This window comes from Hyaloscypha bicolor (genome assembly GCF_002865645.1).
Source record: "Hyaloscypha bicolor E unplaced genomic scaffold K444scaffold_182, whole genome shotgun sequence".
Taxonomy (NCBI): domain Eukaryota; kingdom Fungi; phylum Ascomycota; class Leotiomycetes; order Helotiales; family Hyaloscyphaceae; genus Hyaloscypha; species Hyaloscypha bicolor.
Window position 1 is genome coordinate 4156920 of NW_020194684.1, and position 27055 is coordinate 4183974.

General features: G+C 48.4%; 5 protein-coding genes across 5 annotated transcripts; 2 read left to right on the forward strand and 3 right to left on the reverse strand.

Annotated features, from left to right (window-relative positions):
* Positions 1–4005: 4005 nt before the first annotated feature.
* K444DRAFT_620744 (autophagy-related protein-like protein 22-2) lies at positions 4006–6698 on the reverse strand. Its single transcript, XM_024881773.1, has 2 exons — positions 5985–6698; positions 4006–5788 (listed from the first exon to the last, which is right to left on the reverse strand). The coding sequence occupies exons 1-2, from the start codon at positions 6256–6258 to the stop codon at positions 4116–4118; spliced, it is 1947 nt and encodes a 648-aa protein (XP_024728564.1). The 5' UTR covers positions 6259–6698; the 3' UTR covers positions 4006–4115.
* Positions 6699–6952: 254 nt separating this feature from the next.
* K444DRAFT_574319 (MED14-domain-containing protein) lies at positions 6953–11322 on the forward strand. The gene is made up of 3 exons (XM_024877430.1): positions 6953–8176; positions 8222–9414; positions 9466–11322. Exons 1-3 carry the CDS (start codon positions 7442–7444, stop codon positions 11003–11005), a joined length of 3468 nt encoding a protein of 1155 aa, XP_024728565.1. The 5' UTR covers positions 6953–7441; the 3' UTR covers positions 11006–11322.
* A 6101-nt stretch (positions 11323–17423) lies between these two features.
* K444DRAFT_574322 (glycosyltransferase family 22 protein) lies at positions 17424–19750 on the reverse strand. Its single transcript, XM_024877431.1, has 3 exons — positions 19535–19750; positions 19020–19478; positions 17424–18973 (listed from the first exon to the last, which is right to left on the reverse strand). Exons 1-3 carry the CDS (start codon positions 19545–19547, stop codon positions 17550–17552), a joined length of 1896 nt encoding a protein of 631 aa, XP_024728566.1. The 5' UTR covers positions 19548–19750; the 3' UTR covers positions 17424–17549.
* Positions 19751–19939: 189 nt separating this feature from the next.
* Positions 19940–20490, forward strand: K444DRAFT_545102 (Yos1-like protein; the record flags this gene model as incomplete). Its single annotated transcript, XM_024876113.1, has 4 exons — positions 19940–19970; positions 20112–20171; positions 20252–20365; positions 20435–20490. The coding sequence occupies 4 exons, from the start codon at positions 19940–19942 to the stop codon at positions 20488–20490; spliced, it is 261 nt and encodes an 86-aa protein (XP_024728567.1).
* Positions 20491–21072: 582 nt separating this feature from the next.
* On the reverse strand, positions 21073–24031 carry K444DRAFT_708240 (cysteine proteinase; the record flags this gene model as incomplete). The annotated part of the gene is made up of 4 exons (XM_024888180.1): positions 23573–24031; positions 23291–23437; positions 23225–23238; positions 21073–23170 (listed from the first exon to the last, which is right to left on the reverse strand). Exons 1-4 carry the CDS (start codon positions 23606–23608, stop codon positions 21073–21075), a joined length of 2295 nt encoding a protein of 764 aa, XP_024728568.1. The 5' UTR covers positions 23609–24031.
* Positions 24032–27055: the final 3024 nt, after the last annotated feature.

Genomic DNA, 27055 nt, shown 5'->3' on the forward strand with positions numbered 1-27055 from the left:
TCAAGTAGTGGCAAGGCTTGGTAAGCAAGGTAGAACCATAATATATTCTTAGGCTTCCTCGGCTATTAAGGGCAAACTCTTCTCTCAAGGTGCTCTTATTATATCTAAATTACATAATAGACTTAATAAGAGTACTATTAAGATAATATCTTGCTTAAAAAGCTGGGGGCTATTTAAAGACGAATTAGAAGAAGTAAGGAGAGAAGGACAAAAGAAGGAAAAGAAAGATTCCGAGGAGGGAAATCTGTTTTTTATAAAAAAAAAGAGTAGTATTTAAATAGACTTATATAAGCTCTAGTTTAAATTATATACTGCTACTTAATGGGTACCTTATTTATTTATTAATAATTAAATAAATACCGATTTACCACATTCACGTGACTACTCTTGAGTTACTCTAGAGTAGTACTCTACTCTACTCTACTCAAGTACTATATTACGCTACTCAAACTCTACTCTACTCTACTCAAGACTACTCTAGAGTAGCTTGAGTAGCTTGAGTAGTTTTTGCCCACACTGGCCTCGTTCAAGAGTGAATAGCTGCGTTCGAGATCGGGCGCCTTCCCATGCAAAGAAAACATCAAGTCAATCAGTTTAAAGGGAAGTTTATTATGAATCAGATCAAGTATGGGTATTTGATTACACTCCCCTAAAAGTTCCTACGAGGCCATGAGCTTTCAAGTTCATTTCCTTCTCAATGTTCTACATGTTCTTGACCTTTCGTGGTCTCTAATGTTCCTGCAAATCCTTGAACATCCAGCTCCAATAATAGCTGAGCGTGACGGTAATTTCATCAATGGATCCATTTCATCCTCTGCAACATTCAATGCGATTGCCTAAAAATAGCTCGCACATTGAATTCATTCATTCCTTCACTCGATCCTGTAACATCTAAAAATATTCTTCCGGATCTCCCGCCGCTTCCTCATGCACTGCATCAAGACGACTTTAGGAGCTCTCCCAGGACATTCAAATGCTACTTTCCCTAAATGTATAGTGGAAATCGGGACAATCAAAACAACCCCCTATATTAAGCGAGAGGCACGTGATCCCGTCCTCAGACAGGGGATATAGCGGAATGAAAAGCATTACGGGCCCATAATCAAGATGCGAACAATATAGATGTTCAAAATTGTATAACTGCTGCAGTTCCCAAAAGATAGTATTCAAAGCAATTTAGTACAATCGCTAAGGCAAGACTTGAAGTTTCAGAGCGGAGAAGACCTTGGAAAGGGGAATCGGTTTGGGGATTACCATGAGCCACTGCTATCGATCGCTACCAGCTGCGAGCCCGGCTGGAGGATGTTCAACAAACAATCGAAAACTTATACACAAATACCACAAAACGACTCAAAGGTCCTTTTCTCCTAACTCTTACTGCTGTTGAGCCCGCCTTCACAGTCATCAAAGCTTCCTCTTCCACTAAATCCTATATCTCTCTACTTCCGTACCGCTACCAAAAGCGCCCCAGTCTTGGATGTAAGAGATGGTTAAAGGAACACCTAAGCACAAAGCCTACCTCCTGAGCGATCTTTAACTTTTGCTCCAGATACAATGAATTGTTGCAAAACCGTATGTTCTTGAACTGTATATCCTTTTCGTGCAGCTATGAGGCAATTCACTTTGCTTTATAGCATATAGCTGCACAATTTATTACTTGCAGAGGCTAAAAAGTTTCTTGATGTGATTTCAATATCCATGAATGGCAAGTACAATGAAAGATTTAGATAGGAATGTTCAAACTCTTCATTTCACCGCTCTATACATGGGCGGAAATTGAACCCTTCCGTGTCGTCGGATCACTATTTATTAACGTCCCGCCACCTGTAAGGACTTCTCCTCTATCCATCAAACTAACAAGCATCATAAAGCATTACAAGGCTTGACTTGTAAGACTGTACCCGCAGCCGCCAATGGTCTCCTCCCCTCGAGAATACTGTTTCGGACCAAATTTGGATTCGAAGGGGAGTGAAGAACCAGCAGTCGAGGTCTGACAGATCATGTACTTCATTGCTGTCAATGAATGTTGGGCCGTCAAGAAAACGTCGTCTGTTAATGGCGGCCTCGTAGCCACGAATAAACATTTTCCTCTTGCAGCAAGCTACTGTTCATGGATTCTTGCCCCGTTTGTGAGGCGACTGAGATCATCAAGTAGGGGGCTTATCGCCGAGAAGAATTAAATCCTTCTCTCCGTTTCTGGGATCGAATTCCAACCTGCTTGAGTTCATAGGCCATCGCGGAATCTTGGGTAATAATTTTGCGGGCTGGAGACACGTGATCGAAGTAAAGTTCCAGCTCACATGCGACATCCTCTGTCTTTTTAACATACTTGGAGGTCTCCTCCCAGTGAATATAAACTACAGCCATTGGCCAGTCTCGCCCCGAGCAATTGGTTTAGTGTGGCCAGAATTCTATCGTGCTCCCTGCTGCGACGTCACGCGCTTAAGCTTTTCCTTCTGTTTCTTACTTATGTGACGCACGACACAGAGCCAACCAAATCCATCAGCTACAATTAGTGGCGTTCCTCTCGGAAGTCAATGAAGTTGGCTTGGAATTGAAAGTTTGTTGACAGCAATTCAACAACGGGACGATATTTCACCAACTGTTGACAGCAGATAGAAGAATGACAACAGATGACAGCGAGCCTCTTCCCTCTTAATTGCGGAACCGTTCCTTCTCGAAGAGTTCTTCCTTCTATATCAAACTATTGAGAAGACCTTCTTCCGGCGCCAATAGGAGTCTTTTACTGTCGGACCACCACATTCCCTTCCTCGGTGTCTTGCTGGGCAATGTTGGAGATGTGGATGCCCGAAGGAAGATTGCCCGGTTCGGTTGAGAAGCTTAGGCGAAAGGTACTTCCTCTAGACTTTTCATACTTCGTTGGATTGTCTTGGACTAGGTCGCACTCGTCTCTCCAGAAGAAGCCCATGACATGATCCAACCATGGCCGCGCCCGAGGGCCATTATTATGTCTTTAAAACCCCCTGATTCTCGGCAGAAGACCATTACAGCAACGGTTCGCCTGTTCAACGTCACAAGGTCATCCATGAATCGAGCATGAACTCCAAATATTATCTCCGATCACAATCACTTGACTCTGCTGGCTTCGTTACGAAATGCATATATAACGCCCACGGCTCTATTCTGAGGTGCTCAGGACTGGTTTATTTCCTCTTGTCTGTCATATGGCTGAGCAGTCCACGATCGTCTGTTCGGAGGACCGTATATACACATCTCTCAAGAACCTGCTGTTCTGCTCAATAAGATACTGCTCACCCTTCATTTGCAAGTAGAGGCCATGAACTTGCACGCCGGCGCCTGCCATATTGAGCGAGTACTCCGAAGTCCTCTGAAAGAGCAAGAAACTGAGACAGTTGTTTTCTATCATACTCACTTGACTCTCACGGCTTCAGGTGCGAAGCCGAAACATAAATAAGGCCCATCCATACAATCCCAAACCTCAATCCGAAACTGCACTTGATTATCTGGTGTCATGGGCTGAGATTCGGAGCTTCCATGATTTCTCGCCAACGCAATGTGAAGCCGTTAACCCCCCAGACCACTTGTACTAATACAGAGCGGATCCAGAGCTTCGAGCAGTACGAGAAACTCGATCAACAGATGGAAGGCGAATGACAACAACAATAATGGGACCGAATCTGGCAACAATCCTTCGTACTCGGAACTCCACTTCCTGACACCAGTGGGCTACAGGTGCATGAAGTCAGGTATCCTTCAAGATAGCCTCGTTTGCTGTCTTATATATGGCGATCTTGTCCAGAGGTTCGTTCGTTCATGGTTAAGTTACCTAACCAGTCAGAAACTCCGCAACTTCCATCAGTAGTGGGGCCGTCATCTGTCATCAGTACATATACATCCGCAGAATTGATAACTGAGTGAATTTGAAATTAGAAGGCGTCCAAAACCACCGAGCCACTTGACTCCAAAGATTCCGGTCTACGGTAGGACATCGATCACGACTTCTAGAAACAAGGCAAGATTGAAGCAACTTCAATTAGTGTTGCCACTTGTCCTGATACTGATACTCAAAACGCCTCTAGGCTGCCGTCAACGCCACCCTATGCACCAACCCAACACCATAAAACACAAACTCACTACCCATGTGTCCTCGCCTGATACTCCCCCTCATCCTCACTCACTAACAAACTCTGCACTTCACTCGCCTCTGTACTCTCCCCTCTAAAGCCTTCAATGACCTCCGCAAGCTTAGCACCCTCTTTCTTCCCCCTCTCCACATCCACGAAATATATCAATGGAGCAGGTAATCCCACCAAAACAGCCAGGAACCAAAATGCTGGTCGGATTTCACCTGTTCGGTCCACAATAGCCCCTACTATTGCAGGACCGAAGACACTGGAGCCTTTATCTGTGATGGCATAGAGAGCGTAGAATGCAGCTTCGGATCCCGGTGGGATGAGTTCGCCGAACAGGGACCGGCAGTAGCTGCTCAGACCGCCCAGGACAAACCCGTAAACCGCGCCGAGGGGATACATTTCCCATTTCTGCTGAAGTCCCCCTACACCCCAGCGTTTGACGATATCCACGTAACCAAGTAGACCATACAAGGGAATGATCTCGAAGATGCAGATGCATGCTAAGATGGTCTGGTGGGGCTTGAGGCCGAAGGTGCGTGAGATGAAAGCCCAGGTGAAAGCGCCTAGAACTCCGGCCGTCGTGGCGATGACGTTGATGAGGCCAAGGAGTGAAGGTGCCATATGGAGTTGGGTCTTGGCGTACAGGACTGCAGTACCGGAAACCGTTGCAATAGCATCGGAGAGCAGAAACCAAGCAGCGAGGAAGAGAACAATGTCTTTTAAACGACGAGCTAGTTTGATTGTTCTCCATAGCGATGCCCACGAATAGGCAATGTATTGATACCATGTGCGTGAACCACTAGGGTTGTTCGGGTCATTCGACGGGAGCGCAGGCCCTGGTCGAGGTCGAAGCCATAATGCGGCTGGAATTGTAAACAGAAACCACCATGCTCCGATAAGGAATATCACTACGCGGAGGGAGAAGGTGGTGCTTTGCATGAAATAAACTATGATTATGGCGACGCATTGCAGGAACAGGCCGGCACTGTATCCGATGCCGATTCCAGTCGAGGATATTTGCGTGGAAAGACGTAACTCAATGGATGTAATGTTTTTCGCTAGGGGTTTGGGTTGTGTATCGTTGGGAGAGGTTGACAGAAGAGCTGTCGTTGCGTCTGGTTCGGGTTCTGGTGCATCGAGGGAATCTTCTGGTGGTTCTCCCGAAATGACTGTGGACGGCAGATCTGGAGTCGCCTCGGGAGTTTGAAACTGGGTCTTTGGATGGTGTCGGACAAGCAGAGGGAGAAATGAATTGAGCAGAACAAAGCTAGCTCCGAAACAAGTGTTGGAAATTATTGCCAGGAGGGAAGCCAGAAGATATACCTTAGGAACGACGAGCAAGAAGAGCATTGTTGCCACGGCTCCGCAATATGCGAAGAACAACAGCAAGCGTTTCCTGTAATTGCCATGATCTGCAGCACAGCTTATTGAAACGACCAGTAGTGCTTGAGCCAGTACACTTAGTGAGAAAGTGTACATGGCAAAGCTGGCAGTATTGACCTGCCACCCCCCAATATATACAACACATTGTCCGAGGTCTTTGGTGGCACCTGGATTAGGACTCAAGCCCGGCAGCGGGTGTGAGGAGCTGGATCCGCAAGGTGTCTTTCCATCGGAGAGAAGGACTCCATTTTCGCGTGCTAATTGTTCGAGAGTGATAGGAATGAAGGATCCTGTGATAACTGTTAGCCAGCTGGGTGATTCTCGGCTGCAGAATTAGAACGTTGAACTGGACTGGATGCTCTCAACTCATGTGCCGGAAGAGGCTGGGAGCTACAGACGTAAAGCATTTCACGCCATTCCAGCTCCGAGTGCGTCCACAAGACGAACGAAGCTTGGAACCGCTAAGGGAAGCTTCTCAGCGCTCACCTATGCCACAGATCACGAAGACCTCAGCTGCAAATCCATACATATACCATCCTAATAGCTCTTGCCTGCTTGTAAGACGAGTGTCTTCACCTGCATACTGTGAAGGGCTGTCTCGGAATCCTTGGTCTTCGCCCATCCTCTCGTGCTCGGAGCTGGACCGTTCGTCGTCGGCCTCAAAAGACGAAGAATGCGAGCGATCAGAGTGTTTGGCACTGTTGTTGGAATGAGCGCGTTGCGGTGGCAGTGGTCGCGACGGCGATTCGGTGCGCACCATGGTAGCTTCTTGACGTGGATCAAGCTGGGGCCAGTGAGCAAGCGGGTTCAACACGACGTGTTACCCGACTGGCTCTGGCTCTGGCTCGTCACGACCATTGCTTGGCGGAGGACGTCCGTGAACTTATCACACAGCGAGGAATCCATAGGAGAACGAGTGGACATCAGATGGGACATCCGCCACGGTCCGCCGATGAGGACGAGAGGGAGGCAGAAAGCGCTGGACCAGGCACGCCAGGTTCATGTGCGCAATCAATAGATAGTGAGCGGTATCCCGCAAACGATGGGCACCAGGGTCGCGGCCAGCTTTTTGACACAGCCAAGGCTTGCCGCAGTGGAGAACAGAGCTGGGAGAAGTCATGGCCGAGCGGCACGTGCAAGCATGCAGCCATTCTTGAGATCAAAGATGCTGCTGATATTGAAGATATGCCATCCGCTCAAAGTTTAAGTTCAAGTTCAAGTTCAAGTTCAAGTTTGCGCGCAGAAGGGTTCATTTTCCCGTCTCGAACTTGGCGCAGGGATTGGCAGAAGCGACCGGGGTGTTTCCAACCTGCCTGGACTCGGCACGTGACCTGCCACACGGCCTCCTCCACTTTAGGTAAAGTTCTAGACGCCGCTGACTAACAAGTCACGTGCGGCGCCTGTTCCTGCCATCTCCGCGCGCAAGATCCAAGTGATGGGAGGCGCCGCTCTGGCAAGCCTGGCAACAACGACAACACACGGCCACCATATCGCCCACCCATCAACGACGACGTGAGAATTGGATATCCACGACTGTGCGCCCGCTGAGATTCCGCCTTTGCACTCCTGGAGACGATTCAACAAACCGCCCATTTCAGCCGGCTTTTGCGAGTACGCCCAGCCACCCTTTGACGCAAGGTCGCGCTCTGCACTCTCCCTCTCGCAACGCAGAGCCGCGTGAGCTATCTTTTCCAGGAGACCGAGCCATCGCAGAGGCTTGAGAGGGACCCGTTCGCTCATACGATCGCGCAGATGTTCATTGGCCGTCGGCGGTAGGCGCATGCGACACTGCTCTTTGAGCCTGGCCTTGTCCACTTCGATCCCCCACTCTCCTCCCAGCAGCCAAGATAGAGTCGACAGAGCGGATAAAGGTCGAAGCGGGAGGCGTTGGGGGGTTGTCGAGAGGGGTGGAGAGACCGGAAGGGGACCCCAAGCTGGAGAGTATGCCCGGAGTCATCATGGAGAACGGGAGGAATGGATCGCATACGAATCACGACAGAGATCAAAGGCCGAATGGTGTTAATGGAGCGAATTACGCACCCGAGAGGAATCAGGAGAAGGGGAAGGGAAAGGCAGATCCACAGCAAAATATGACACCCATCAGCCCTACTATCCCGCATGGATTAAATGGCAGCTTCATGGACGCTTCACAACATCAGAATGGGGGAGGGAATGCGATTCCACACGATATGCAAGATCGCATCAATCAGCTACCTCCCGAAATCGCCCATATTACGCAGGGTTACCTGCCTCTCTCTCGGTTACTTTCTCGTCTGGCGCAGAAAACTCACAGTGATCTATCAAGCACGATTCTTGAGTTGGCTCAGATGCCAGTTCCTTCGTCTGCTGTTAACGGAAACGCCTCTCATATCACTACCGTGGATGACAACTCGGCGGAAAACCTCGCCAAGAAGCTGCGAATGCTGAAGTTTGCACAAGATGCGCATACAGAGTGGACGAAAGCTTTAGTCATTACGGGATGGAGTCGAAGGGCGGAGGATGTGAGTAGGACAATAGATCTGAAGATCCACTTGGACGATCAAATCCAGTTCTACGAAAACGCAGTGTACGAGTTGGGTGAAGTCAAGAAAGGGCTCATACACGCGCACCTGCCAAATCCTGATTTGCCAACTGCTTTGGAGGTCCTGACAACTGGGAAAGCGTCTTGGATGCCAGATGTAGGCTCCCCTTTTCCATTTAGAAAAGTACACTAACAATCATAGCTTGGTTACATTCAGCCACCTCCACTAACAGCGAAGGAAATATTGAAATCCCTGGAAAATCTGAATACGCTTCTTTCCATACGACTGAATTTGCATGACTACGACAGCATTCCCTTACAATTCAAAGACTTCACAATAAAGTCAGGTCGTGTGACTTTTAAAGTTGCAGGAGAATTTGAGATAGACCTCACAATCGCAGACGAGGATCCCGAGGCCCAGTTCTGGTTCATTGACTTTCGATTCATGTTCTGGCCTTCAGTTCCTATTCTGGCCCCGAAGATTCGATATCATATCGAAAGCAGGGTAAATGAGGCTTTGGCGAAAGATGGCCTCACCGGATGCTACAAGTATCTTCATGAACTGGCGTTGACGCACAAGATCAGCGAGTTTAGAAAACAAGCAATCGATTTGGCAAGAGCGAAGTGGATCGACGCTCTGAAAGTGGAGGCGTTGAACAGGGCTCTTTCTGTTCAGTACTGGCTTGACAGATATGGCCCTAAAGGTCCAAGAAGTTGGATCATTCTTGGAGTTCACAGTGGCAAGCGGAAGGATGGCCGCCCAGACTCCAAAACTACCAGCAGGCTATTCGTCAGATGGTTCCGGGACTCGAAAGAAGTGCCAGATGTTGATGTTCAGTTTGATACTGTCAACATCACTACTCAATCTCTCCTGAAGACCGTCATTGCGAAACACGTTAGTCATATACTAACATCGATCCATGACACTTTGGCGGCGAAACCATTATTTGCAAATCGGGAATTGGCCTTATCTCTTTCGGTTTCATTGACTGAACCGGCCGAATCGAAGCTGGAGGTGCAGCTGACGAACGAGCAACATCTGACGGTCAAGATAGAGCCCATCACTGGTCGCTTCGTGTTCAGTCCAGCATCGCGAGTGACTACCGAGTGGGAGAACTATCTCAATGTCAGAACTATAAATCCTGCTCTCGACGGGCATACTTACATCGAAAGACTACGCCGTCAACTGCTCGCAGAAGAGATCGTCAATCGCGCGCTAAGCGTTGGATGGATAATAGCCAATCCGGGATTGAAACCAGATGTCCTGCAGCCATTCGTACCGAAAGGTCCCTTCCCCCCAACAATTCTCTGGTTTAGAAGGGCTGGGTGGCTGGAAGATTGGTGTATTGCTGTTATCATGGGCGAGAGCGGGGAGCAATGGCTGTTATTCGAAACGTATGTGTTCATATTTCCGCTCGTTACTCAGATACTGACCCCTTGTTTTAGTGCTGATGCCCCCGCCAATACCTCGTCCAGTAATGTTAGCCAAAGCCGCCGAATCATGAGTTCCATCCAAGTCCCCAGCAAGCTTGCTTCGCCAGTTCCGAGTTACGAATATCTGTTAACGCTCAACATATTTGCCGCAGCACTTGTTTCCCATTACTGCAACCTCCGAACATTGCACGGTAAGCGTGCTGCTCATATGCTCCGCCCAAGCAGACCATCAAAAGCTGTCACGCTTCCATCTATTTATGTTCGTTTGAGTGAACTCCTTGTGTCGAAGGGTAAATCTGCCCGAACAGGCTTGCCATGGGCCAGAGATGTCGTCAGACTTACCTTTCAGGGTCTGGAATTACTTCCGCCAACATCCGCAGACACAATTGTATCAGTCGTCGAAAACCAAACACCTGGTGATATCGTACTACGGCGCCCTACTAGTCAAGAGATTGCCGTTATGATCACGGAAGCACGCATGAGTGTCCCGGAGCCTAACGGGCCTAATGTTCTTATCAACATCAACGAGAAGGTGGACAAGGACATCGCTTTTGACCCCGAGTCAGGCTCCTTCGCATTCCGCTTGCGCAGTCGAATCGGGGAATCGGTTATCCCAGACCTCGTTGAGCGTCTCGTTCGCGTGGAACGCCTTGTCGAATTCATTCAAGTGCTTCAAAAGCACGAGAAGGCATTGAAATGCGAAAGCGTATCTCTTGGGAAGATCGTATTCACGTATGGAAACATCTCAGCTAGTCATGGGCTAGATGCGATGGAGCTCGATGCGCATCCCTACAAGGCAACCGTTGATTTTAGTGCCATGGAGAACAATATGACACTAGTTCTTGAGCGGGGCAACCCACATCTTCGAATCTCCGACTTCTTAGCCAAGGTCTTGAATGGATCAGAAGGACTTGATGGCGTTGCTAGTATCCTTCCTCTTACACTCCCAGTTCTACGCGGTCTTGACGGCATCGAGAATGCATGGACCCCGGCTCCAGACACGGATAAGGGAGAGGTGTTCGTCAACGTCAGGGCAATTGACTGGTACATGATCCGATACAACCTGAAGCAATCGGTTCCAGCCCCAGAATCCCCCCCAAGAATACGAAAGGTCATGCTCGAGGTGAAACTGCAGCACCGCAGAGGGGATCCTTGGTGGTACATCAAGCGAAGCGTCAAACGAAGCGACACAGCTTCTCGGATCAACAAAGAGACGGATGACATTGACGTGGCACTGAAGCCAGTGTGGACCTCGGAAGGTCCTGGATGGCGAGGTATGCGTGTTAGTGCGGTTGCACAAATCAATGGCGTGGAAGAATTACTGGGGAAGTTGGATGAAGTTATCCGGAATCTCCCAGTTCCCGATGACGATGCTCCTGCAGCTGCTCCTGCTACTGTCCCCACTGCTGCGCCGCCAAAACAGCATGCTCGACCCCAAGCTCCAAAGCAACAGCAAAGACAACAACAGCCTACACCAAACCAGGGCCGGATCCAGGGTCAGAGCCAGGGGAGGAACAAAACCTTCAAACAGGAAATCGTGGAGATCGATTAAGCAACAAAAGTCATTGGGCGGGAGAAACGAAACAGGGAGCATAGCATTGGCGCGCGGAGGTTACGATAGTCTCTTTCCGGATATATTTTGTGTTAAGACGGCGTTTAGGGAGGACCAGCTGTCCTCGGCGTGGATTTGATTCATTTTACCTATGACTCGGCGTTGGGTGGCAGTCATGAGGCTGGCACCGTATATCATCGGGTCATGCGATTTATTGAGCATGCGTGCGAAGTAGTAATAGAGCACAACGTATCTAATGAATGAGATGACTTAGGTCTCTTTGAATTGTTTCCGTCGTCGAGTAACTTGGGTGTTTGTTTTGCATGGTGCGAGAACTCTGTCCAAAGTTTGACCTGTTGAATGTGCCCAATCTTGTGGTACACTTTTTCAGAGATTGAATGTGCCAACAACTCTGGAACATTCAGAGCAAGCTTATCAAGTGAATAAGCCATCCCTTCTCTCCTCACCTTTCCCTGCGAATCCTCTTCATAATACGACCACGCAGATCAGCATTTCACTACGGCAAAGTGGCTCAGGTCTATGTACCAACATCACACATGTGCTGATATTGAATTCTTCTGACCAAGATGTCAATTACAGGACTCGACATCGATCATCCCCTTTTCTTTGCGAGCTTGAATCGACGTCAAGTCTGACTAGGGAGTCAAAAGTGAGCAACCCTGTGGAGGAAATTGATGGTCAAATAAAGGTATTTCTTGCTATGAACTTTGAGATTGGGCATTACTATCATATTGTTAGACCTCTCGGATTTGAGAGCCTGAGTTATCTATTGTCGAGTTGCGTTGGAATGAGACCTCGGTGAGGTCGACATTGCCTGGTCCATCCACTGCCGCTCGTAAATAAACTCAACCCATTTTCTTAGTAGCTCTCACAGTGCTGAAATTTTTGTTAATTGAATTTACGAAGCTCAAATCGGACGGGGCTGGATCACGTGGAGCGTTGATGCAGTTTTGTTCAAACTACTCGTCAAGCACCACGTGGTTCTCTAGGGGCAGAACTCCATGGTTGGAACCTACGAGACTAAGAGTTCCTTCCTGCGAAGTATAAGCTGGACTCTGTAGATTGAAATCACATGGTTGAGCAACGCAGAGAAGCCGCTTGTATTTAAGCAGAGCATGCTCTTGTGAGGGTGCTTCGTCACAGGGTATGGAATGGCCAACGGGCAGTTGCGATTATAGCATGAGTAATACCCGACTTCGTGGCACTTCTTTGGCCAAAACCTTGAATTCAGCATCTGTGGTCTTCTTTGCACTTCCCGTTCTGGAGCAAGAACAAAGCTTGGCAAATGATGGAGATTGCTGTCATTTGAGTTTGTTGTCACTTCTGAGCGCTCGAATCATAGCAATTCAAGACGTGAGTTTGTTTGCCTTCTTCCGCCAAGCAATTAAAACGACCCAATACTCAACTAATCTGTTCAAGCTTTTTCCGAGTCTGTGTCCTTGAGCTCTCCACGGTCCTGGCGTCGTTCCCCCTTCCTACTTTCCAGGACCAACAATCCAATACGTTCCAAGAATTTAAATGGTTCTTTTGGCACCTTCTCTGAGCGAGGAAGGGCCAATCAAGATTACTGGGGAATGTGTCCCGTGGAGTTCTTAGAAGCCCTCTACACGCGTGTGTGAATCAGTTGCGACTTTACCACAGGCGCCATTGTCCAAGCCACGAGATGAGCTGCTGACCGCGACAACTTCCCTTGCTGGGTACGTGGGGTTGGCCGTTGAAGAGAATTTCACTAAACGGTCTACCAAGCAGGTACGCGCCGAATTCTGGATCCTGACGCTCGCAAATTTAAAAGGTTGGTGCTGGGTTGATTATAAACAGAATATTCTCGGGCAAGAACGGCCTCCAACAATATCCTGAGTTCGTGAATGACGCAGATGATGCCAAAATTACAAAGTGAATCTTGCAGATAATAATCCGAGAAAGTCTAAAGAATTGAGGAAGTCTCCCATGCTGAAAGGTCCCGAAGTTCTACACTTGGAATTCCCAAACTATAGTGAGATATCATTCGTCTGTTGTCAAATGCTTTCTTGTTGTCATTGACTCATTCACTGTCACTCTTGTCTAGCAACTCAAGCGAGATGACTTGACTACGAGTTGTACTATGTGCCTCTCCTGCAGCTTGGTTTTCATTCAGCACATACCCGCCATTCGATTTCCCGTTGAGATCCGGGTGGCGCAGCAGGATTACTTTCTCTCTGGCTCCAGGGGCGATTCAGCCCGTCTTCAATGTCGATTAGTGCTTGTCCCTTCGTCACGTCTTTCTCCTCCCCGTTTTAACAAAATCCAGGGATCACCAAAGCATGGCGCATGCAGTCTAATCTTTCCGCGGTTACAAAGAAGACGGAAAGGGACTGAGAGTGATGACAAGGTAGATCTCACTTTCTATTCCCCTCTGCTATAAGTGAGAGCAGGAGGAAGTTCACCGGCAAAAGACGATTTAAACGCACGCAAATAAGAAATTTCAACAACACGAGCACGAAGACTAACCACTGTCAGCAAAAGATGACAGCGGATTGAAAGCATCGTGCTTAAAACTAGATTTGCTGTTTCTATAATCTCCTTTGCAATACCTGAGGCACTAAGCACTGCTCAGCCCTCTACCTAAACAGAGCTATTTGTATCAAATACTGTCAATTTCTTTTTTATTATCACATACCACTTCGTCCGGACATTCTTTTCAAAGCGGAAACGAAGCAAACATGTCTCAAAGTACGCTCATTATTTCTAGTGACTTCACACAACCTTATCGATGAAGTATAGTGGATAAAGACGGAGATTAAGTCCTGTTTGCTACTCCAAAATCCGATAGGGGTGCATAAGGAACGCCATCGTGCTTTAATCTGCTAGGCCCAACGGCAATACGCATTAGCCGTTTTATCGTTTTCTCCCACGGCTCTTTGTTGAAAGTGGCCCATTTAAATCTCCTGGAAAGCGAAATCGTACTTTCCTGCCTCCCTTCAAGCAAAAGCAAGAACAAAGAAATAACCTTGTTCGTTGTCCTCTCGCTTAAGAAAAAGCACATATAGTAATACCCCTTACTCGGCTTTATTCTGCTATTTTCACACACACTAATGCAATACCTTACCAAGTAGAGGAATTCTAACTAATGGCGGAAACGGGCATTACTCTACTCACGCTTCCACCGTCTCACAATCATTGATCCAGAGATATCGAGGACATTAGCCTCCTTCCTAGCTCCTGCTCTTTACTTAGATGCTGAACGAGACGATTTGTCACTCAGCTGTTTGTTGTCACAGCGCGTCGTTCGCCATCCCACACATTTGTAGCACTTGGCCTGGTCCCTTTAGCGAAAATATGAATAGCCAGAAACTCCCCTCGTAACACTTAGGAGAAGGGAAGAAAGACCGCCCCAGAGCTTTATCTAACATTCTTAGAGAGAGGAAGGAGCAACAGATTAGTAAGTTTGCCCGTCGATATGCTGCCTCGTGAGGTATTTATTGTTAAGGAGCCTGGCTTTCGCAAGATCTATAACTCACGAGTGACTTCTTGATTTATCAAAGCTTGCATGACGGAAAGGTAAGGGTATTTAACTTTTCACTACTCGCAAATGAATAATGATAGAACGGGTAGAAAGAACGAGATCAGTAGATGGACTGTAGAACTACTCTGATTCTTCATGCTACTGTAGGGGAATGTGGTAACCGAGAAGGTTATTCCCCCCCCAACCTCCATTGTCTAGAATTCTGTGAGCAATTTCTGTAAACTTTTGCCTTTCACTAACATCACCCGCCAGCTACTGAAGAAAGACACGTACGTTGGTCCCTCATCTATGGAAACAAAGGTGACAAAAGGCTTGATCCTTGACAGAGACGCTTCTCTTCCGGACTTCGAGGTAGTGCCGAACTCTGAACCAACGCCCGAGTCTTCAGGGGAGCCTTGTGATCTGGGTAAATGTTCCTTTGAATTGTGTCACACCCAAGATAGTTAACCAAATGCTCCAAGTCGGAGCAATGCCAAGCTTTCAAGAACATTAATTCGAGTAATTGTTATAAAATGTGAGCAAACTTCATCTATTGTATCAGACGAAATATCGGACGATTTTTGTCATTCTCCCTCACTCCATGGCAGCTGACTTTAGGTTATGTAGAATAAAGCCACAGCGGGCGCTCATAGTCATCCCTCTGTTCTTTTATCCGACACACACGTTGTCACTGCCCTTTAATTACCACAACTCAACTTCAGATGACCTGCAACACAAGCAAATAACACTTGATATTCGCGTTTGGCGTTGTTTTCCAGAGAACCAGGTACAACGGCATGAAGCAAGCCTAAGCTGAGCCTTGTGCTGAATCCACAGGTAGGCCATGGTCAAATTGCTGCCAGGCTTTGAATTGAGGAATCTTTTTTGCTGGCAAAAGAATCCGTTTTGTGCCCACTAGCGCCTTTTGGGTCGGTGTGAAGTATAGACTCCCTTCTCTTCCCGGAAAGAAAGAGGTCCACGGGTCACGGGAATAGCACGTGATTGATAGAACAGTTACTAAATGATCACGATGTTAAGAACATTAAGAGCCCCAGATACATATTTGCTTTCAAAGGACATTTTCTTTTAAGGGTGAATCACTATTCAATTATATTTCCACGGAGCTATTTCCCAGTGAGTGAGACTCGGCTCAGAATGCTCGCTCCAGTGCTTTATAATGAACGTAACATGAGAAAGTTGACAGGTATCTGCACTAAAAATCTAATAACGTTCACAAATTACAAGAAGTAAAACATGAGCATACCTTGTAATGAAAATGACAGAATGAGATGAGAATAGCAGGATGAAATGAGAATCAAAAGATCCAGATACGAAACGTGACGACTATAGGCCTGAGATGAAAGCCGCGTGAGACGTCTTGCGGTTCAGTGATTGTCTCTAGACATTAAGAACATTGTCCCCACAGTAGGTAATTCAACATCAAATTGATTTATGTCTTGATGATACCAACCTTTCTCAAGCCCAATTTTTCTCTTTGTCTGCCTCCTTCCCATGTTGATAAATTTTTGTGACAGTCCAGATTCGGCATGCAAATTTTCTTTGATAATATTTTAAGAACTCGCACTTTGGGGATATCAATTTCCCCTTTCCAGCCATGACAATTCTTTGTTGAAATAGAACTGGAAACGTCTTTATGAACATAAGACATCTAGAGAATAATTCTGATCTTATCTATCGTTGATTATGACCCACACAAATAACCTAGATAACTCGTCATGGCTGCACCGCCAGCCCCCCACACATTTCCAGTAGAAGTCTTAAACATGGTCCTAGATGAGGCCGCGGACACCGAACACATCATCGAAGTGGTGTTCGATCGAAAACCCCGAACTGCGGAGATGACAAATAGAGAACGGAGAGTATATAATCCGGGCATATCGATGCGAGGCTTGACATCCATCTCCTCTATTGAGCGTAGATAAAGCAACCCGTGAGCGTTACCTGGACAGCAAACCAGATGTTCTACAGCTGAATCGTGGCCCCCTGCTTCATTACAATGCTCAACGGGATACGATATACTTTGACTCAGAATCCTTTCTGAACCTTTGGCACTATGTGGAAAGACACAGGTGGCAATTTTAACAGGCGAAACAGCGGATGTGTTGCCAGAGGCAACTTGAAGGGGTTCCAGCTCATTCAGACGCTGGGCTGGTTTGAAAATAATCGAGCGAACTTGAACAGTGCGGGATTCGCACACCTGCGATATCCGCTGGAGCGGGCATTGAGGCGGCTCACTAACATAAGGCTGCTTGGCCATCGAGGCATCCATCCTGCTGGGCGAGGACCAACTCCGGGGCGGCCCTTTGCAGAATGACTAAAACGGCCATCAGGGAAAAGTTCCAGCAACGCGAAAAGTGAAAATTCCAGCTTAAATTGGCTACCACATTAGCTGGACATCGTTCAACAGGAGTGGAACTGGGTCGGCCCAGATGTCGATGAATTTCGGAGTGCCAACAATATAGGCTTATAGCCCTTCTGCCGTTGCTGCTGCCAATAACGGTGGGCTAGCAGTTTGCGCACAATAAGGAAAGCTCTTGGCGTCTCTATGAGAATAGGATGAAGTGCCAACTAGGATTTTGACTGTCATCTTTGACAGTGATCCCTTGCGCTTATGTGCCATAAATAATTTCCGTACACTCGTTTTCACCTCATATACATTCCATGATAATCAATAAATTCATAACAAGTGGCGAGACTTCACGTTCAGGAAAGGGGCGTGGCACAGAAACTGTCTCGTGTCCCAAGTGCCTCAATGCTCCAGATTATTGGAAGGATTTTGTACACTGAATTATCTATCCATTCACAAAACTTGTAGGTATTTGAAGGTTTCACCAGAATTATCCTTCATCAGGAGACCTCTTGCTGTCAAGAATGGGATCTCAAACATGGGTAAAACGAAGTATTGCATGAAAAGGAGAAAAGTATCCATGAAAAGTTCAAGACACGAGTTCCACTCGGAATCTACCCCTAGTCCCTCTTAAATGCCAATAGGCTGAGTGGTAGAATATTTGATTCATCAAATTATGACAACGGAAGAGGTTCCTTCACCCTCTTCAAAATCCGAATCTTCGGTTCCATCCTCGGACCGATCCACCACCCACCAGTGACACCCCTCACTGCATCCCTCACCAGATTAAACGTGCCAAACTTCGCCATCTCCCCAAACATCAACTTAGCCTTCAAATTTTCCTTCTCCCTCCTCTCTCCTTCACCCATAGAACCCGCACCGTGTTTCCCCTCCTCCAACTCATGCACCACATCTGAACTATCGGGTGCCCTTTCTTCTCCATCAACAATCTTGGTAACCTTGTTGGCCTCATAAACCTTCTCCAAATTCTCTCCAAAACTACTCCCATCCCCTGGCCTCAGGAACTCAATCCCAGCATAAGCAAACACTGTCCCCACAACCTCCCATTTCCCAATCGCCTTCTCGGGTGCCTCCATCAAGGCATAATCAAACTTCTGCCAAAATGCCGGATTCAACAATTCTCCATCATCTTCCGTTTTATCGTAGGATAGTCGGACGGTGCGGTTGTTGATGACTGGAAATTTGGAGATGGGGACGTTGCGGGAGGGTAGTTCTTGGAAGCGTGTTACGCCTGTCATGCAGGAGAGGATGTCCATGTGGACTGAGATCGTCTCGTAGGGAGCGGAAGTTTCGGAAGGCCAGGTGGCGAGGGAGATGACATCGTGAAATTGAGAGAGGGCTTGCCCGCCTGGATAGTTGAGAGAGGAGATCAGAAGCATGGCTGTTGATGCCACGAGGCTGAGGAGAATGGAGGCGACGAGAATGAGAGAGCCGAGTCGGTAGAGGGGAGACTTGGTGCGGCGGGTCCAGATATAAGAGGCGCCGAGCGCAGCAGTGGCCGTAAGAGGTGGGACAACGTAGATTATGAAGCGGGATTCTTTGTGTGGTTGGAGACTGTAGATAGCAATGAACAGTATAGAAGGCAATGTGAGGTCCCGGGTGTGGTACCGTGTAGCAGGAAGCATCAATGCCATCGGGATAAGAACCATAAGGATGAGAGGATTGAGAAGTAGCCTTGGGAGAAGCGTGCTGAAGTAGTAATTAAATGGTGACGTTCCCCAGTCTGCAGATTTCCCCTGAATGGCATTGAAATAGAAGCCAGCCAGCTCGGGCCAAATGGGCTTCCACCAAAAGAACGAGTCGATGGCGAATGTAACCCACACGGCGAAGCTGGCGCTCGTCAGGCCTTGGGAGACAACAGTCTGGAAAGAGAAGATCCTATTCCTAAAGAAGAGCACCACGAGCTGCGTGAACAGCAAAATTGCAATTTCAGAACGGAATACCACGCCAGCGAAAACGAAGAGGAAGATCCCCCATTTTTGTCTTCTCTCTAATTCGGCTCTCCACCCCCTTCTTTTCTCGGCGTTCGCGCCTTCCACTTGGATATCTGTGACGAAAGCTCGAAGAGCCAAAGTTGCTAATCTTCTCAGCAAAGTATCCAGCTTTTAGATAGATAAACTCACTAAGTCCAAAAGCAAACGTATTCGGTAACGTCCTAGAAGCATAAAATATCACATGAAATTGTGCTGCCTGCAGCAAGATATACCATCTTCCTACATCCTTCCCAAAAGCCTTGTCCAACCGAGCTCTAAAGAAGAGCAATGTAAAAGCATTGAACAGCCCCAAAATTGCTCGGACAACAAATTGCGCATATTTCCCTCCAGTTAAAGCGAGTATTGGCCTCGATATCTGCGCAAGCGCAAGAGCTCCAACGAATGTCCGTGGCACAGCGCCAGGGAAGGAAAAATGGTCGTAGTCTTCTCGCAGACTTGAAGTAACACGGGTAATATTCCCTATTGGGATGCCATAGGTGGTAATATCGTGTATAGCTTGGATGTTGAAGGACTCTTCGACTTTCGTGTAAGGAGCGATGAGGAGATGGAGGATGATGAGGGTAGGGATGAGGAGATTGAGGAGAATGTCTGGATCATTATATTAGCAAATGTCTACAAGGAGATGTCAATAATTTGGCAATTACCAATTCCCTTCATTTTGAACCCTCCAGACACCGTGTCTGAGTGCTGTCGAAGCTCTAGCTAAGAGCTGCTGCTTGCATTCAAAGCTCCACGTGGAAGGAGCCTAAGCTGCGCCGAACACATCCGCTCTTGCACTCTATAACAATCTCAAGCTGTATCCTGTAAACACTCCGGCAAACGGATATCTGCAAAGAAAGAAAAGGACAGACGTGTTGAACAATTGACGCAACTAACATCAATCAATCACACCTCTCCTCCCAACGAAACAGCAGCCTCGCCTGGTCCGTGCCACTTCGCGACAAGGCCACGGAACAATCCGTAACTTCTGGCAACATTTCACTACAAGTCTGCCTCGTCTTCCGCTCCTCATACCACCTCACTTCTTTCCAGAGCCAGTATTCAAGATGATGTTCTTTGCGTTTGGAAATCTAATCTACAGTACGTCCGTCCCCTTGGTCGCCTCTCGAATCCTCAGCCTGTCTCTACCGTGACATCCAGATGCAGGAGGGATATGAAGGAGCGCAAGCAAGAGGAGGAGATAGCTGGCAGAATAGAAGATTTTACTGACGATATTTACAGTCTCTGTGTTACTCGTGAACGCGATAGCGATACTGTCTGAAGATCGATTTCTCGCGCGGGGTGCGTTCTTCCGCCACCCTCTACCTTCGTTGCTCCAAGAGCCGAACAAGAACACAGCTGATGCGAAGTTCGATATATAGTGGGATGGTCAAACACAGTCTCCGAGCCCGCATTTGGGGCAGGCAGCGCAGGCGATGCGAGCATAAAGAACAAGCTAATAAACCTGACGACTAGTGTGAGGACATTGATGCGGAGTATGTTTCCCCCTTTATATCATGGGTTAGGGGAGAGGAGAGGAGAGGATGTGGGCTAATAGGAAGCAGTACCGTTGATTGTGATAAATTCGATTTTGATTGTGTATGAGGTGATACTTGGGTAATGAGGAGGGGGTTTGGGGAGGAAGGCATACTCGGAACGGGAGTGGGAGAAGTGTATGATATGTATGGGTCCAGCTTTGGTCTTGTCGGAAGATATGAAAACCAAGATGAGGGCTATGGCAGTCGGGAAGTTTGCATTGGGTTGTGCAAAGCTCATGGGCGTGGCGTTCAGGAGGCATTGGTGTTTGAGAATTGGCTGGGTAGCACACTCAAGTTGTTCACCCACAAGAAATATTCAATTCCACGAGCCGTTCATCGAGAACGAGTGGCTCCGGACTGAAAGAACATCATCGAATTCCATTATGTCCTCTCGCTATTACTTCTAGCTCACTCATTCCTCAAGGCATCAACTATACAATCATCCATCGCTTCGATCCATCAAACAACACCTCAGTCGTCGTTCATTTCATGCCCAGATAAACTCCCATAGAATGTTATCGCTGCTCAAAATTCCCGCCGCAATGATCATCAACCTCCAAATATGATATGATTTTGCCTTCATGACATATGTGTGTTTGTGTGTTTTTGCCCTCCATTGATATAATGCAGAAAATGTACAATGCCCAGACTCCCCCTCGGGCTCATCACGAGTTCATTAGATTGCTCTTCTTCCTGCCCAGGCCACTGAAGCTGAATCGGCCATTCGAAGTCTTGGAATGCTTCTCCGGGGTTTGCGGTCCTGCTTCCCCTTCAACTGCCGTATGTGACGAATCGTCTGTTAATTTTCCTTCCCCATTTTTACCACCCAGGAATCCGAAACTCTTCTTGCTCATGCTTTTGCTTCCTCGGTGAGATCTGCTCAAGCTACCAAGTCCACCGAATGATTTGTCTTTTTCTGGGTGGCCATTTTCTTTGCTTGATTCGGACGGCGTTCCTGTCCCAATTGCTTCCTTTTTCCGTCGCTCTTCGTCCTCTGCCGCGGATTGCTTGCTTGCTGCTAAAGCCAGCTTGACCTGTTCGGCTTGCAACCGTTGGTTCTCCTTTCTTGTGTTCTCCAGGTCTTTTCTCCTCTTCTCTTCAGCTTTTTGTCGCTCCTTCTCGGCGGCTTTCTCGGCCACTTTTCGTGCTTTCTCTGCCTCTTTCGATTCTTTTTTTTCGCGCTCCTTATCTTCTTTCGCCTTCACCTTAGTGACGTTGAGAGCAGGGACAGATGGGGAGGCAATGAACGGTGGCGCTGATCGTGGTATTTGAGGCGACATAGGAAGAGGGGCTGTGACAGCATGGTCCAAGGAAACAAACTCTTGGCTGTCATCCACAGGCGTGCTTGGGATTGAAACAGCTTTTGAAATCGAAGCCGGATGGGTGCCATTTGGTTGTGGGTGCCCAAGAGCTATCCCTGCTTCTGCTGACGCCAGTGCTACCTCAGCTAGTCCTTCGGCCTCTTGTTCTTTCCTCATAGCCTCGACAGTGGTTTCCTGGTAGAAGAGGACGTAAGCACAAGCCATGCCAGGCTTGTCTCCGAAGAAGTTCCGTACATAGTGCTTGTCGACTGGTTCGACCATCTCGTCGTCAAACAGGAGCCAACCTCGGTCCTGTGTCTTGATAACTGAAACATAATGTCCATGGTAGGCGTTTCCACCAATATGAACCACAACAGCGTAGAGCTCGTAAAGACGGTCCGGATCCTCAGCATCGTCTGTAGTGTTGAACATTCGAAGATGGTAAGGATAAACAACTCGGTGGAAGAGTTTTTGTAGGCGTGTCATATCTTCGGTGTATTTGAATCTTTTGAGGTGAAGAGCCAGGATCTTAGGCAATCGCTTAATCTTCATACGTTTCTCCGCTTCTTGAAGGCCACCACAGTTGTCGCAGTGAAACTTGTTCCTCTCGCAAAGCATTTCCTCGGCTGAGAACTTCCGTAAGCAGGACGTCACTGACGAATGTTGTTCCAAATCGATAGAAAGATCCAGGAAGGTTTCGTCTCGTTGAGATGCCGTTTCGCAAGTTAAGCACTTGGTCTCTGAAGTCAAAACTCCCTCGAAAATTTCGTGGACCCATCCAGTTCCAGGTGATCTCGCCCCGGAGGTCAAGCCCATTGCTGTAGCTGCCGAGGTTACTGCTGTCTTCATGGACTGAGCTAGACTACTGTCGTCCTGTGGTGGAGCCAATTCCTTAATCCGTTGCGCATTTGCTTCCACGTTGGAAATGACTGCGTTCAGAACCAACCCGTAAAACTCGTGTGCGTCCTGATGCATCGATGTTCGGAACATCTCATTATCGCGCTTGAAGATCTCCAAGAATCGCTGTGGGCTAAGAACTCCCGTCCGTGATTGGTTTGCAATGAGCGCCATGAATATGTCTTTCAGGGCAGTAAATGTTGATTCCTCCATACCATACGGATTCGCGCTCTCATATGTGAGCTCTAGTATTGGGCCTGCAAGCATGGCATGTTTCTTCTTGTATTCGGGAGAATCTGGCTTATCCTCTGGTCTTTGCCCTGGGGTGGTAGGTATAGGTTGGCCTGCGTTTATAGCTGCTCTTCTCCTCATCGCTTCCGCCGCGGAGATCCCCTTGGGTTTATTCGGATGAGACACCGCGCCTCCATTTTGAATTGCCCGTATTGGAGTGAAGACTGTTGGGTGCCCACTCGGTGTATCGAGAGGAGAATGTGGGGGATAGTTGATAACGTTTTCTCGGAAGGGGACTGAGTAGTATAAGGCCTGAACAATCGAATTGCAGTAACTGAAGCACCAGATTAGTCTAGCCAACGTTTTGGAAAATATTTCGAGGACAGACCAAGTGTTACCAAACTAGAAATGATGTTAGTAAATATCCTTGTAAAGAATCCAACGTCAAACATACATTCTCCATCCCAAAGAACTTATCGCTTCCATCGCTCCGTATCGGCCCCGCATTTTGTAGCATCTTGACGAGTGGTGTGATTTCTGGCTCCGGTTCGACATCTTTCTTGTTCTTATGCGAAGGAGAATTAACGCCTGGACTTGCAGACTATCGAATAACCAGCGTCAGTGTACATTCGTCCTCAAATATTCCCAAGCGCAAGCCGAGCGGAACCCCTTTCCACCAACCGCATATCGGATGAGAGTCGCAGATTTGATTTTGGTGATAATGGGATATACTCACAGACGCCGCCCCCTTAAACTTGCTGAAGAGAGACATGGTGTCGAAGGTTGGATGTCTTCGACGAGTCCAAATCCTTTAGCTGCCTCGCAGTGCTGCGAAGGCAGCCAGACAAGTACAACAAACTTTAGTTCAAGTCGTGGTCATGCGCAAGCTTCTCAGCGAATTTCGAATGGCTCCGGTGCTCGAGTTCCTGGTCTGCAGATGTTGGTAATTCACGATGCGCTCGCGAATGGGGAGTGTTGTCAACGCAGCGCAGCGGCGTAGCTGCGGGGTGCAAGCCTCGTGTGCGGAATTGAAGCCTTCTGGGGCAATTCGCGGTGCCTTTGTCGGAAACACGAGAGAAGCCGATTCGATTGATGTTGAAAATTGACGGGGGAAGGTGAAAATAAGGTCTCGGGACTCGAAGACTTGGGGTAGGCAGGGAGGAGGCGGGTGAGGTCTGCAGGCTTGAGTCCGCCGGCTGGCTGTGCGTGCGTAGGGTGCTTTCGGGGGGGTGGAGAGACTTGCCCGGTTTGGGACGCCGTCAATCTACGGAGTACAGTACGCTGTACGCTGTACGCCTGCGGCACCGGGGCCAATTAGACGGATCTGGCGTGTGCGAAGGCGAGAATAATAGCTGGAGGACAAGGTCGAGCCGAGTCGCGAGGTTCATAGGATGGATGATGGATTCGCAGGATCCCTCGAGTTTATCCGCGCGTGCAAGGTTCTCGAGCCACGCCAAACACTGACGAACGTGTGTATAATAAGAACAGTACAGGCTATCCTGGCGAACCTGGGGCTGAGAAAGTTCTTCCCCCTCGGTCGATCCGTCTGCGGAAACGTCCCACAACCCCCGTTCTTCTTCTCCAGTCGTTCCTTTCCACATCCTCATTGCTGGACGCTGTCAAGCAAGGTACGGCGGCCATCACAGCGAGACAGCTGCAAAGGCCTGTCTAGTGACCTTCCAAAAACGCGCTCTAACTATTCTCCAACACGCTGCCCCCACCGGCGCATGTCTCTGCTGCACGGAAGACGCTTCCAATCACATCCCACCTACAAAGGGCCTGAACTTTGAAGCCCAACCACGCCTCTCGAGTGGACTGATTCTCCCTGTCCAACCCGCGGCCATTGGGCAGGCTGATCGATGGGGGCAAGCCATGCACCCTCCAGTGTGGTTCCCAGCACTCGCTTACCAAGGCTCAAGATTGTGGGGAAGGGGGAAGGGGAAGGGGAACTGGTTGGATTCTTGGGTCTGCCAACACCATTTAGAGGACGGTCAAGCAATATAGCCGCCGTGGAATTTCCCATTCTGCTCAAGGGTGCATGCGGAGACCATTGGAGCGGTTTTGCCCTGCTGGTGACCGTTTGAATGGGAGCTTTCTTACCCACTATGACGAAAAGAATGCATGCACGGAGGCCAAGCAGAAGAGCATCCTATCAGACCTACAGCAGTTTCACGAAAGGCTGCATTTTCGGTCCGGATTGAATATGTGGGCGATTGCAGAGTTCCAACGGGCAAAGATAAATGACCGGAGAGGAAGGCCCTCCGATGAGTAAGTCTTACATGCGGAGATACAGTACTCTCTCTATTCTCCTCCGTCTCCTCCCCGACTGCCCTCGGCTCCTATCGGTTCTGGACCCTGACCTGAAGAGCACTCACTTACTGCACAAGCTTACGATCCAGTCCGCCGTTGACGGGCTTCCAGAAAATCTTTGTGCATGAAGAAGTTCATGAGATGACGACGATGGACCCCTCCCTAGTCTCCAGGGGGCAGTGATCAGCAAATTAGATCTGCGTCCCTGGGCCTTCCCAACCACCAACGTCCCGCAATCAATTAATTGTTGGAATTTCATCCTCTTGGCTTTCCTCGAACATACTTTTATGTACCGCTCTGCTTCAGCAAATGCAACTCGAAGACCAACATGCGGCACCTTGGATAAAGTGCCTCCCTCTTGCAGCCCGCACCGACGCCCTCTTCAGACACACGCCGCTTACCCCACTCCCGCTCCGATGCTCGCCTTTCGGGACAGAGGACCCTCCATCCCGATTCCCATCGTGGTGCCTCCGCCACCTCCGCCACCCCTCATTGCCCCCTGCCTGAACCCCGTTTATCAAAATGCCACAAAAGCCAAGCCTACTCAGTTCGAGCACGTGCTGAATTCCCTACCCGAGGATGAGTTTCAGTTAGATGAAGGGTAGATGCAGTAACAGGAGCACAGACGAGTCAGCGTCCGCTGAAACCACGTGGAGCGGAGATCGACATGCCACTCCCAACATCCTGGCTGGTGGATCACTAGAGAATGTGGGGTAGGGCCACCTTTTGACGTTGGGCCAAACTTCAACTCAACGCTGAATCGAGATTTGAGATATCAAGAAGTATAGAACCTAAAATAAGCAAGTGTCGAATTCTAACAGAGGGTTCTGTAATTCTTGGGCAAACACCTTGCTTTAACATAAACTTTCAGAGAGATGGGCAAAAGCCGCCTGTCGTGACGGCTGGCTGCTTTCACTTCAAGGTCCACACTTTTTCGCACTCACTTGCCCAGTTGCTGGCTTTCTTCGGAATTTGCGATTTGGCTGTCCATCTGCGAATTCAAGCGTCCCGTCTCATTTTCTTATGCTTTATGATCCAAATTTCAATCCCTTTCACATTGCTCTAAATCTGCTCAACAGATCAAGCAGCCTCTCTCTCAAATTGGTCACCAGGTCCCTCTAACCCAATGTTCAGAAGTCTTCTTGTGTGCTTTGCCTTTTGGCTCTTCCTAAATTCCTGTGAGAATCTCCTCAGTCTCAAAATGCTCTCAAGTTCACAAGATGGGGTTGCACGTCGACCTTTGTTGACTGCACTTCTGTACCGACCAATGGCAGCTTAGTCCCTGCTCTAATTTAGTCTCAAGGATTTCGTTGCACATCGACATCTCTTTAGCGTCCAATGGCAGCTGTTTTGATGGATTTGCTGCACATCTGCTTTCTCTAGACCCCTGCACCGGCCAATGACAGCTCGCTCCCAGACTAAAGCACGTCGTTGCACATAGAACTGGAAAAACAGATTCTTCTTTGGGGGGGGGGGGGGGGGGGAGGGGGTGAATTTGCAAAGCCATTTTTGAGCCAAATAATCCCCAAGAAGCTCGAGGACACTGAATTTGATATATTCTCACTGACTACAGAGATAGAGAATTTGATGTAGCTCTAGCGAAGAGTGAGGAGAAAGGGAAAGAGCGAATTTAGTCAAGCGAGAGCACGAGGACCCCGTTCAGGGAGGGAGCTGCTATAAATACGGTGTCGTCTACAAGCCCCGATGGCAAACACACCACATTGCAAAGGAACCAGATCTGCTGCACTTAGGGGTGTTAACCAGACGAACTGAACATTGGACGCATTGCGGGTGCGAACGACTCGGAGTTTACAATACGCCACGGAGCATGCAACTGCCCGCTAGCCATTGGGTATAAAGGTTACTGAAGAACATCGACAGACTCGCCTTGTTTGACAATAGTAGTCTC